Source organism: Numenius arquata, chromosome 5 (genome assembly GCF_964106895.1).
Source record: "Numenius arquata chromosome 5, bNumArq3.hap1.1, whole genome shotgun sequence".
In the NCBI taxonomy this organism is placed as follows: domain Eukaryota; kingdom Metazoa; phylum Chordata; class Aves; order Charadriiformes; family Scolopacidae; genus Numenius; species Numenius arquata.
In genome coordinates, this window is record NC_133580.1 from 11,229,942 (window position 1) to 11,242,813 (window position 12,872).

Genomic DNA, 12,872 nt, shown 5'->3' on the forward strand with positions numbered 1-12,872 from the left:
GACTTGTAAAAATCACATCTCCTTAAGTACTGTAAATATTGTGTTTCAAACATTATAGGTTTCAGTCTGAGGGTCCAGCAGCCACTCTTTCCAATTTTTCTGTTACAGGAGCTCTTATGACTAACATCAGCAATGCTTCTGGGTAACTCCCCGGGCTTAGTGCCCAACTGTGGGCATGGAGCTTCTTCCAGAGCAGCCACATCCTGTGCTGAGATGAGCCATCACGGTTCAATAACCGAACATGCTATTTTCTAGGTGTTAGTGCAGAGAGAAGATAAAGGGCAGACTTTTCCTATGAAGCAACCTCACACTTGCCACCTACACGTTAGCATCTTTTACTCCATTCATGTACTTAACACGTTCAATCCTGGGTCAGACATGTATACTGGAAAACAGTAAAGACCTATAACACAAAGTCACTCAGCCTTGCTCAGTGAACTGTTACAGACCCACAGGACAGTTCACCACGCTGATATGTGGGTCAAGGGAGGGATAACAATTTACACCATCTGAGAATCTGTGCCAACAGATCCACAGTGGCACATTTACCAGGACTGTAGCTAACACTGTAAAGCGTTTGCTATTCCCTGCCTACAGCTGATGTTTCTGAGCTGCCAAATACCCTCCAGAGGTTATCATCCCCTTTCTTAAAAGTTCATTGTTCTCTGCTCTCATAGTTATTGCGTGTAGCTGCCTTTTTGTCCCTTCTCATCAGTGAAAGACACGTAGACACACGCTCACTCTGTGTGTATCTATAACTGTGTTTCTATGTATCCTTACACATATTTCTGAAAGAAGTCTATACTCCAAAAAGGAATATCTGTTTAATCTTAAAGCAGGGTCTCCTGAAACATCTAACTGGAGGCACTGATGTGCCATCCATGAAAATTTCCTATCAATCATTTTGCAAGCAAAGCAATCAAAGCGAAGCATAACAATTGTAAAGTCAACCAAGCGACTTCAGTGCCACTTGAAAAAGAAGTACTTTGTTACTGGCAGGTTTTGTAAAATGTAATTTTCGAAATGAAATTACTATTTCAGTCAGCTTGCCCTCATTGTGGGGTGTTATTTTCTAGTCAAATTAATTTATAGCCCTTTTTTTGAGGTGACTGAGATTTCACTGCATGACGGAGAACTGTAGTGACAATATTTTTTGGACACTAACAGCCAGCAAGTACAGTTCTTCGCAGTCTCAAAATGGATTGCCAGAAGATTTACTGAAATCTTCTGTACCAAAAATCTATTCTTTTCATGTAACTATTCAGAAGAATGAACAATAATTTGCTAGTAGTACCAGCATATCACAGTTTGGCTGTTGCCAAAATACAGGTCAGAAATAAACAACACTATTAAACGTGACAGTAACCTCTACTTCAACCTCTCCTGAAATATTTGTACTTACCAGCATCTTACTTCTTCAAACAACAGATATAATGAACTCAACCAAAGAAACAAGTAATAAACAGAGAAGAGCTAAGACTGTTCTGCTTGAAAGCTGGTTTATATTCGCACCCTTGCACACCACTTCATGCTGCTGTGTGGGCTGCAAGGGCTTGCAGGAGTAAGACTGAGCATGTATGGAATTATACAGGAGCATTTATTGAGGTTTCTACTGAAATTCTTCCTTTTCCTGTGTTAAATTACAACGGACATAGAGTCTACCACCAAGGTTTTGTGTGTCAACCTCCGCATGATGGTTTTTTTATTCAGAATAAACAATGTTACTTTATAATCTCAGCTGTTACTCTGAGAAGAGAAAATGGCCTCTTTTTCAGAACTTGGGGACTAGACAAACATCAGCAAACATTTCTCCAACAAATTTAAACTGAACCACTTGTGTGTGGAAATATATGCTCAGAAAGTCTTCTTTTCTGTAACTGGTTATGTGATCATTGCTGTCAATAACTCAGAAGAAAAATAAAGATGTTTATAGTATTTATAAAACCAAAAGCAGATGGTTATATTCCTGAGTTCCAGGACTTCAACCTGCTGCAATTTAATTTAATTAAAATGAAAACTCAACAGAAGGTATTATTAAATATTGGTAATATACTGGCAGAGGAAATTCTTTTGACAAAAATTCATATAATGGATGCATATAAAGGTCCCCGAGTACTACAGTGTGTCAAATTAAATAAAGCTTTATTGGAATCTAACAAAGCATGCTAACATACACTTAAAATAGAAAGATTTTTGCTTCTATTTTGTAAAAAGCATAATTAAACTAAACTTTAAGTAAAGGAAAAAAGATTATGCACCACTCAATAATTTAAAATTTGTTATCCAGCGTTATTGCATAAGCTTTATTCATATTTAAACATATTACACTCATCTACTTCTAATTTGGGAATCTGTAACTACAGTATAATTTCATAAGATGTTATGTATTTGATTTAAATTGTTGATATGTACTGGACTTCATGAGCATCAGAAGACTCTCAAATGATGCAGAGGGAGCAAGCAGCATACTCAATGCTCCCTCTCAGACATGTTAGTGTCACTGAGCAGTGACAGACTCCAAATACAGGGCATGTGGAGCCACGCTGAGGAAAGCCCCAGGTGGCACCTGTGACCCATCTGATCCTGCCTGACCACCCATGAGAGTGCCAAAGGGCACACTGGAATTTTCGTCATTTCTAGATTTTCACAAATATGTGTAAGTGACCCATTTAATACCTTCCCTCACTGCAAAATACTAGCAGGGATCTCTATCTGCAATGGGCTAGGACTGATTTCCCCTCCCTACAAGGATGTTTCACGAGACAGATGGGCCAAAAAGGGGACCCGGGACGTTCAGAGCCCTCGCTTGTGTCAGTGCCAGCACCTGACTGACCCCTTCAAAACGTTGTCCACCTTCCTGCAGATGCAGGCCAGATGTGGTAGATCAGATGCAGATACGATGATGCAGCAATTCAGGACACCTTGTGTGAAGGGTGGAGTTTTGATCACTTTAGGCCAATGTAGTGTGTGAGCTGCGATTGGAATGAGAAGACCTGCGCTTCTGTGCTAGCATTCATAGCAGATCAGGAAACTAATGAAGCTGAAAATTTATCACTTATTTTCCGGTTGCTTCAGTTTTCAGCTGAATTTGTTCCTGATCTGGTTCATTTAATGATCAAATGAATGTGAGTGGTGGCCCAGGGGTAAGGAGAGAACGTGGGAATGTCCCTTCTGGCAGCAGCCTGCAGTTGTATCTGTTGAAGTAGACTGTGGGACCACAGCCCTGGAATAAGCTCCTTGTTTTCTGATATATTCCTATGTGCACTGCATGATGTAAATCAGACTTCGTATTTTGTTCTCATAACCCTTTGTGGACAACAGTGGCTACGTCTGCATCATTCTCTAAGTAGAAATGACTAGGAAAGTGCTATAACCCTCCTTTCATTGCTTCTCCAGGCAGCTGCCTCACAGACCACCTGGCTGGGAGCACAGGATAACGGAGTCAGGCACTGGATGCTCTGGGAGTTGCAGGGCTTGCACAGCCGGGATGGGACCTTTTGCCTTTGCACGGGCCAATTTGCAGGCATTCTGCTCATAAGGACAATGCAGCAGGTCCTGAAGAGAGCTTCTGGCTTCCCCTTCAGGACAGCATTTTCATATACGGCATGAGGCATATTCTTGTGAGGGTACATGGCTCTGTGTAGCCCTTGCTATTCTTGTTTTATAGCCTGATCCTGCCAATGCTGCTTGCTATAATTCCCCTGACTGAAAAAGCAAAACAGAACCGCTAAGGAAGTGAATAGGGCTTATTCACAATACTAAGCTTTGCTGGTAAGGTAAATAATCTTAATGGAAAATATCAATAAGATTAGTCCATTAAGCAACATAGCCCCAAATTCAATTAAAAAACAGCAAGACTTAAAAACCAAATAATGAAATTAATGAAAAAAAAAAAAGGCTGGCTAAATAAAATCTATTTGCATAGACATTTCTTCTGCAGCAATTCTCAGAATAGCTGCTTGTGCTGCTTGGTAAAGAAAGCCTATGAAACATGATGATTTTCATATAAACATCTTTAAACAACAAATCAAGAAGTTTTAACTGTTGGGAACATGAAATGTAGTAAGAAAGGATGCCTAAAAGTTAGAATTTTGTAAACCCCAAGTGGAAATGACATTTTAAATGTCACAGCCAAAAAATGACAGAAACAATGACACACCAAAGGTCATATTCAAAGTAACATTCAAAACCAAAGACAGCTGAATATAATGCCGTTAGTACATAACCGTTCTCTGAGGGAAAAGGGGATTTTCAAATTGATTAAATTAGAAAGATGACATTGGAAGAACAAGAAAATAAATGTTCTTAGGAAATCATACGAGTCACTTTAGCTAAAGAGGCATTTGATTTAAAAGAACGTAGGCGCAGCAACAAAATTTATAAGCCATATTTTCCTGGCTTGATGTTTGTGAGCGCTTCTGCTTGCATCAAGGTGCTTGCTACTTACCCATAGCCTCGGCCAGACCAGAAACCTTCTGTCCATATATATCTGTCTTATTCCAGGCAAACGTGTAGACCAAATTGGCTGCAGCAGGAAACCATTTCTGAAGCAGACGTCCTTCAACAGCAACTATCAGATGGACTTTTGTCATTCCAGAAGGGATGGCTGTGTGTGTCAAAATAATGCGCAGCAAAGTTTTATACCCTGGTGTTCGACTGCTGAGATAACTCAGCTTCACAAAACTTGAAGGAATTGGGATTTCCTCTTGGACCACCTTGGAAAAAACCACATCATTATATGTATAACCAAGAAAAATGCAAAATTATAATAATAACAGCAGGTGCTTGTTTTACATTTCACAATCATGATGTGAACACTGTACCACTTAAAACACTGACGGTCGTCTGTGTTTATTTCAGCAATGCAGTAATCAGGCATATTACAAAATGTCTAACATCAGAAACTGCTTGGCCAACTTACCGTGTGGCAGTCTCTATTTTGATAAAGAGCCTCTTCCTCCAATGCTTTACTCTTATCTACCACGGGGCAAATACTATCTCTGGGGACATACTCACACACCAGAGCTCTACAGCTTTACCTTGGCTTTATTATTTGATTTACTTAATGTGTGTTCTTAACCAGAATATGATTAAAAACTGTTTTAAATGGGCACACACTTCACGTATTACATCATGATTTGAAGATAGTACCCTGCTTTGGAGGTAATGACTCCAACATGAGGAGAGCTAAGGAAGAAAGCAAACCTTCCTGCTAAACCATCTTCTGTGCAGGAGCACTGGCAGTGAGGCCGAGCTCTGGCAAGAAGGGGCATGGTGTATGAAGGCACAGCTTAAGGAACCTAATGAGCTATCTGGGGACAGGCAGCAGGGAAGACGAAGCAGCCTGGGCATCAGTCACCCAGCTGACAGGTGAGTCCCTGGGGTGCTCAGCAGAGCTCACATCCACGGCACCGCTCTCAGCGCCGCTGTCTGACTCTCTTGGATTAAAGCCGGCTCGGACATGCCCACTGTGGGGTAGTATCAGTTCCTGGCTGCAATGAAGATAAGCCCTCAGCAACTAGAGGGACTGCAAAGACTGCGAGCTTGTGAGGGGAAAAAAAACAAACCAACAAATAAACGGAACTTGGCCTTGACCTTTTGAATGATGTGGGCCTTCGAGCTACAAACTTTTGTGATCTCCTGAGAAAAAGGAGCTCTCCTGGGACAGATTGTGAGGAAGAGCAGGCAAGAGAAGAGAGCAGCTTCTTGGAGGATGCCACCACAGTCACCCAAAAGCCACTGAAAAATAGACTGTTTAATAAAGCTAATGATTTTAGTGTATTTCTGTAATAACAAGCCAACATGTCACAATGTTAAATTCATCAAGCTTGGAAAAATACAAACTGTTTTGTTTATATTCCCCAGTTTTTCAATTTTTCTTGTTTAACAAGAGATTACTTCACTTTCAAAACAATTTTATTTACACATTGCTACAGTATCACTGTCATACGATTGCTGCAGTACAGCTGGAGGCCTGCCAGCACTTGTCATTTCGACATATGAAATGTAGTGTTGCCAGGGAAATCCTGCTCCCTTTATTGTTCTGATTTGCAGTGTTCCCCTTCTTTCCTGCTGACAACCCAGCTGCCCCCTCTGTCATACATCTGACATGTCTTCACATTTTTTAATAGAAAAGCAGGAAGAAATAGTCATACATTAATACATGCTAATATATCTCCTTCTCCTATTATTCTGGGTTACTTTTTGTTCATTTCTCAGTACTCTATAATGAAACTTCACACTCTAAGGACCCTCCAATGACAAAAAAGGACTGGGGGCAGTTTCTCTTTGAGTAGACTGCATCTTTGGTTACCTCACTGTTTAAAGACTCAGGAAGACCTCATGTGGAGTAATGTGACCCAGTTGTTTCTTACTAGTGTCCATCAGTTATTCTTAATTTATGTTGATTAGTTTCACTTAGTATGTTCTGTGAAGCAACACTATGTCCATCAACTGGCTGAAACATGATAATGTTTTGAATAGTTATGGAGTTTAGACACAATTGAGTTCAATCTGAGGTCTTTTACAGGTAGAATAAAGGCCCTCAACCAGCAGCAACACTTTTACGAGAAAAAGAGAAAAGGTTGGAAATATTAATGTCTACAGGTAGCCTCCAAAATATTTTCCAGACTTGCTCAGTGAAATTTAAAGAGAACTCCAAAAAGGCCTTATTGCTTGAATTCTAACTCCTCAGAAAACATACTAAAATTATGGGGGTTAACATGATTTGAAACCTCCATGTAGTTGTATTTTGTTGGGTGTTTGACTCATACAATTTCTTTTAAGTCCCAAATAAAAGAACAGTTAAATAGAAGGTTAGTTAGAAATTGCTTCTAAACACTTAAGGGATTGTCAAGAAAAAAGACATTTAAATAAAAACAATCCTAAAGATCATTTTAAAATTGCTCTACTGTGGAAAGTAATAAAAAAACAGAAGCTCAAATACAGCTGGAGATGCCATCATACAGAACTAGAAGATGTGAAGGGATGAAACACCTCCAGGAGCCTTCAAAGCACCTCAGGTCATGTCTCACATTGATGTATGGGGAAGTTGTACTGTTTATCTGTAACCTAGGAATGGTTTGGTGCATCACTATAAATAAATCAGGATTTCAACAATAAGTCATGTTAGGACTCCCCATTTTTTTCCACTTGGAAGTAAGAAATAAAGCACCTTAAAATATTTAAAAAAAACAAAGAAAAAAAGACAAAAGCACCTTCTGAAACAGTACTATAAAGATACGCATTGGTGTCATTCTGACAAGTGAATAACACCACAGCAGTTAATTGTCCACTATTACTAAAATTATACACTAAAATTGTCTAGAACTTGTTCTGCATCTGATCTGGAAGTCTCTTCATTACCTGTAGCTCTGGAATAACAGCTCCTCTTTCAGGACAGGACCCTCCAAATGCTGTCAAGGGTGAAGGGAGTACAATCGGATTAGGGCTGACAAAACTACTGATGTCACAAGATGGTGTGTCTGATTCTGTTCTTTGCATTACAACTTTGTCTACGATGATAAATCTATTCCAAGGCAACCAAAGTGTCCTTTTTTCAGATATGAAAGGAGATCTGTCAAAAACTAGAGTGACAGAGATGCCTCCAACAGCCACAAGGTCAAAACTGGAAAAGAGAAAATAAAATGCTTTGTTTCTTTTTGTTTTATCATCATATTACCACAACTTTCAATGCATCACAATCAAAAACTTTGTATTTGTCATTACAGCCCTTAATTTACTGTGTGAAATCATTCAAGTATACCTTTTCAGCACCACCTTTGTATTCACAAAGAAGCTTTACCTCTCTGTGCTCTCTCCCTCTATACATCAATAGCAAAGCAGAGTACTTCACAGTTACTTGACCTATCTCCCCTCTATTTATCAACTAGAATCGATACTAATGAGTCTTCTGTAACAAAAGCGTGGACCCAGATGCTTTGGTTTATATGAAAAGAAATTCCTAGACCAGAAAAGGGATGCTACTCATAATCTATGCAGGTATGGCATGCAGAATAAGAAGTCTCAAAGTGTGTTAGGCCTTTCCTCTATTAACATATCCTGTTCCCTTTTTCTAAAAAGTAGCAAGGGAAAAGGTTGAGTACATTGAGCAGGAGACCCCTCTGTGCAGGTTATGAAATTTTTGGGAAATATGCTGATTAATTGCACTGAGAACTGAATCAGCTCTTGTACATAAGGCAGGTGATCCTCTGGGAGCTATTATGAAGAACCTTTGGCATATCTGGGCTGCAAAACAGTGGGACGTAGAAGGCACGATACACAGAGTCTCAATTTTCTGAGTTTCTGACATCCATAGTCAGGCAACATAAGGTAATATGTAAATAGATACTTCACCCTCTGTATTATTGAATGCATCTATTATGGAGGCTTTTGATGGTAACAAACTGTGATAAGAAGTCAGACTTAATTATGCATATCTCATCACATTTCCCAAATGACACCGATTACATTCACAGTGAAATACAGGTAGCATATTTTAATGCAACAACTTTATCCAGACTAGCGTAAAGAGGAAATGATAATTACTAACTTTCAGTAGTGCGATTTGAAAGTCAATAAACTAAGGTAAAATAAATATGCATGCTCCTTACTTTTATAAATTGACAAAGACAAACAAAAAAATAATAATTGTGGAAACAGTGACAAATTACACTCTTTCCCTGTTGGAAGATAGCTTCTGATTTCTTGTCATTCATAACACAGCCAAGGAAGATGAAGTCCTAAACTACCCTTAGCAGCTTAATTCAAGTTTAGGAGCAAACCGTGACCCTACTACAAATGGACAGCCAACCCTGGTGTGCAATATAGAACATACAGGAACGTCATCTCTCTGAGAACTGAACTCTGTCCTATAAGGCTTGGGAAGAGAAGGAAGCCAGCAATGTCCCAGACTGGTTATGGAAGAGCAATTCAACCCTTCTGGCTCTGGAAAGAGTCTGTCCTCACTTTTACTTGTGAAGCTCAGGTGATCAACTAAAGGAGTTAACTTCATTGACACCTCAGTAAACTACTTGGAAGATTCACAGTTAACAAAAGGAAAAAAAAAAGAAAAATATAGTGAATTCTCTGGAAAACCTGACTAGTGAAAATACTTAAATGTCAAGATGGTGGTATTGTAGCAGTACTGTCACATTTTGACTCCAGGTGTTTGAATGCCACTGTAATCTTGGTGCTGATCAGTTTTTTTTCTTATTCTCTTTCTTCTTTGGTCCCTTTACCACAGAGAGCTCACAGAGCAGAGGGCCACACTATGAAGAGGAATGTCTCTGAAAATTTTGTACATGAACAGAAGGTGGTATGCAAATGGTAAAAGACCACACGTGAAAGTCTGACCTTCCATCTTGTCGACTGATGGTGTATCCATACTCATTGTGGTGCAGAAAACTGACGTTCACTCCAACCAAAGGTGTTCCGTCTATTGCTACCACCTGGCCTCGAATGACACATGCCCGTCTGTAACAAAAAGAGTAGCAGGCAACTAGTTAGACCCATCAGGAGGGTGAGAAGGGCATTGATTTCAGAAGTGGTGCTATACTTCTGTCCCAGACAGACAGAATTACTCTGACACCATTGTGACTGTTGATTTTGAATGAAAATTTAAACAAGTCCAGAAGATTTATTTGAAAAACCATTATCTCATGAAGACGACACACAGACCCTCCCATGAATTGCTGGTGTATTGAGAATATATTTCCATTTCCGGCTATATTTCAGGATACCATTTGTTCTGCCATTGAATAGCACTGCAAAGGTTTCACTGATAGCGTGATTTAGCTTGCTGCAGCTCTAGGGGGTGATGATTTGTGAAAGGGGAGAATGAAACCTCATTCTCTGCTGCTAAGAATAGGGCATCGCTGTCTATTAGAAAAAAAGCTGAACTAATGCGATAAGGCAGCAGTGAGACACTTGGTCTTCACCGAACTTCAGAAAGTTATATACGTAAATTCAGAGAGCACCTAATCAAGCGTTAACATACATTTTTCTTCATACCCCATCACATGTTACGCCCTTCTAAATTCCCTCTGACTTGCACCCACTTTCCAGCACAAAAATCCTCCCATTCCAGTAAAGGGATTCGAATACAGCAGCACAGCAAAACGCATCAAACTCAACAGACAGGAAAGTGAACTCATTACTAAGTGGGTCTAATCGGAGGATAACAGGATCACAGAATCATAGAAAATGAGAGCTGAAAGTAAATACAAGACTATCTTGTCCATTCCTTTGCCTCAGGTAAGATCAACTATACCTACATTACTCCAGATAGATGCTTGTCTAACTCCATAACCTCACTAAGTAACCCATTGCAATGCTCCTGTATGAACGCTTTACTCACAGCAGGTTTTTCCTACTTTCTAATTTGAATCTCCGCTGCTGCCCTTTAAGACCATTACTTTCACCCTAGCCACAGAAACTCTGAAGAAATTACTCTCTTTTTCTCAGCATTAGCCTTTTACATATTTGAAGACTGAAACGTAAAGGAGACAAGTCTCATCAAGGATGAGGAATAAGATGTAAAATACCCTCACAGTGCAGATTAGGATTTTTCTAAGGGTTGACACAGCTACATTCCACTGAAACATCTTTCAGTATTTTGCCCTGTGCTGCTGGGTAGACTACATTAGCATAACTCCACTGGCTGAACGGATCCAGGTCTTGGGATCTAATGATATGATTGCACGTATTTCCTGGAACTGTAGTTTCGCATAATGAAGTGAACAGCGTATGCAGGACTCTTTTGATAATGCTAAAACACTTAGGGTGAAAACCAATAGAACAGTTATAAAGGTAACTGGAATTAATTACTCAATATAAACAATAAGCATAAATTTAGACATTGTTATGTTTCTCTCTTAATTGGAAAGCTCATGATAGACCTCAACAGACACATCCTACCTTTGCACAGTGAATATGTAATCTAAATGAAAAACTTAATAGCTCCTCAGATGAAAGTTATTTAGGAGTCTATATACGAATTTAAAAAATATCCTTTGAGAGATTAATTGATCATGATCCAATGAAATCATATGCAAAAAACTGGAGACCATAAATTTCTGAAAATTCTGACTTGTTTCATAAGATCCCATTCTCCAAAGCCACTTGACAAGACACTAATTTATCACTATGATATCATCAAACCCAGCTCACTATGACCTGAGAAAATGTAACTGGTAAAAATTAACCCCTTTGCGAGTACTCTATTCACCACCGTTGCTAATATGAATTCTAAAGATGCTGATTTTAAGCAAAGATGCTGATAAATCCCAGAAGAATGGGAGTGGCTGGATTACTGCCAGTATGCAAAACAGAGTTCTGATCTACCACCTTTTGTTTTCTACATAAATTGGTTGTGGTCCTATTTGTGGGCAAAACCTGCAGCTCCACTGAAAGCAATCAAGCTCTTGTGTGTCTCAACAGACTCACAAGACTCACTCAACAGAACAGCCAGGTTCAATTACTCTTTGATTTGTTAGAGCAGAAAATGCCGGTTTCTATTGCTTTCTCATATTTCTAACATCAACAGACCTGCCTTTCCTTTTCTAATCCCTTTATTAGTGCACTCTATATATTTACAATACACATTGGTGTGAGACAGAGATCCCTAAGAGTCATTGTTATTCAGTACATTATTCTTGTACTCCTGTTTGTTCATTCCACACAGACCTGTCTTTCGACTCCACTCTGTCCTCATATTTTATCAAGCACGCAGATTTGTGTGATAACAACTCATCAGTCTTCATTATTTTATATATAGTCTCTTTCCTCTACTCATTTGCTTTACTTCTCATTATTCATAAAAAATATTGAGACTTATCTTTTGACTTTCTTGCTCCTTTTTTATTCGTCATATTTTACAAGCCACATACATTTACAGTATGCGATAAAGAGTCATAAACCTCATTATTCTACATTTATCTGTATTGAACTGTCTTTGCAGTCTTTTAGATTTTAGATGTTCTAAGCCTGCCTCTGTGTTGCTACATTTGTCCTCATTATTTACTGTCTTTTTATTACCTACTCTAAGTTGAAGAGTCTTCTACTCTCTGGCCTCTTCTTGGATTATCAGCACCTACTAAATCTCTGACTAAGCACTTGATCAGAATTAGTTATAATTTTTGCATTTACTGCAGGTATGAAAACAATTTTCAGTTACTTGATGACCAGCAGTGATCTCAAAGGCTCAGGCAGGTAACAAAGCAGACCACCATGCTGGGAGGCACAGTAGCATGCAGATTCCCTGCAGGTTTGCTGCCTGGAGAAGACCTCACTTAACTCCTTTCTTTCCCAGAGCTTTTAGAGCAATTTCCCTGTAGTGATGGCACTTCATACTCAGCTGCCACTTCACGCTTCCTTGCTCCAACATTCACCCTCTTTCCAGATGAGCTGTGGACCTTGCTACCACTCACTGCTTTTCTAAATTTTAACAGAGAAACCTCTAAAGATCATTACGCCTCCTCAATGTGCTGCATGTCCCTCTTCTGCTCTCAGCCTCTAAGATTTATTCTACACGTTTGTGACTGGCCTGCTTTTCTTGCTCATGGGGAGATAATAACTCATACTACCTGTCCAACAGTCACCTACTCGCAACGATTGCATAATCTTGGACTAAGGTTGTCCAAGTTGTTTTAACTTGAAAGTAAGTGCAAAAATGTCTTTTCTAATTTGGAGGAGCTGGGAAGCAACACGTCCCTGATAAGCTGCCTAAGTGTTTTCAAATGCACTAAAAATGTTTCTAGTCCCCTGGCAAGCTGTACTAAATCTGCAACTCCAGAGGGAGCAGTTGGCTTTTTGAGAGAAAGCAGAGATTCCCATGGGTTGCAGGTGGCCTAAAAGAAGTAGGATTTCTCTGT

At 39.4% G+C, this 12,872-nt stretch overlaps 1 protein-coding gene across 2 annotated transcripts in view; it reads right to left on the reverse strand.

The window, feature by feature from the left end:
- TENM1 (teneurin transmembrane protein 1) overlaps positions 1–12,872 on the reverse strand; it is a 249,015-nt gene that overhangs the window by 66,901 nt on the left and 169,242 nt on the right. For both annotated transcript variants that reach the window (XM_074147706.1, XM_074147705.1), the window contains 3 exons: positions 9,355–9,474; positions 7,366–7,627; positions 4,448–4,715 (listed from right to left, as the gene is read on the reverse strand). In XM_074147706.1, coding sequence (XP_074003807.1) covers positions 4,448–4,715; positions 7,366–7,627; positions 9,355–9,474 — 650 coding nt within the window. The remainder of the gene's footprint in view (positions 1–4,447; positions 4,716–7,365; positions 7,628–9,354; positions 9,475–12,872) is intronic.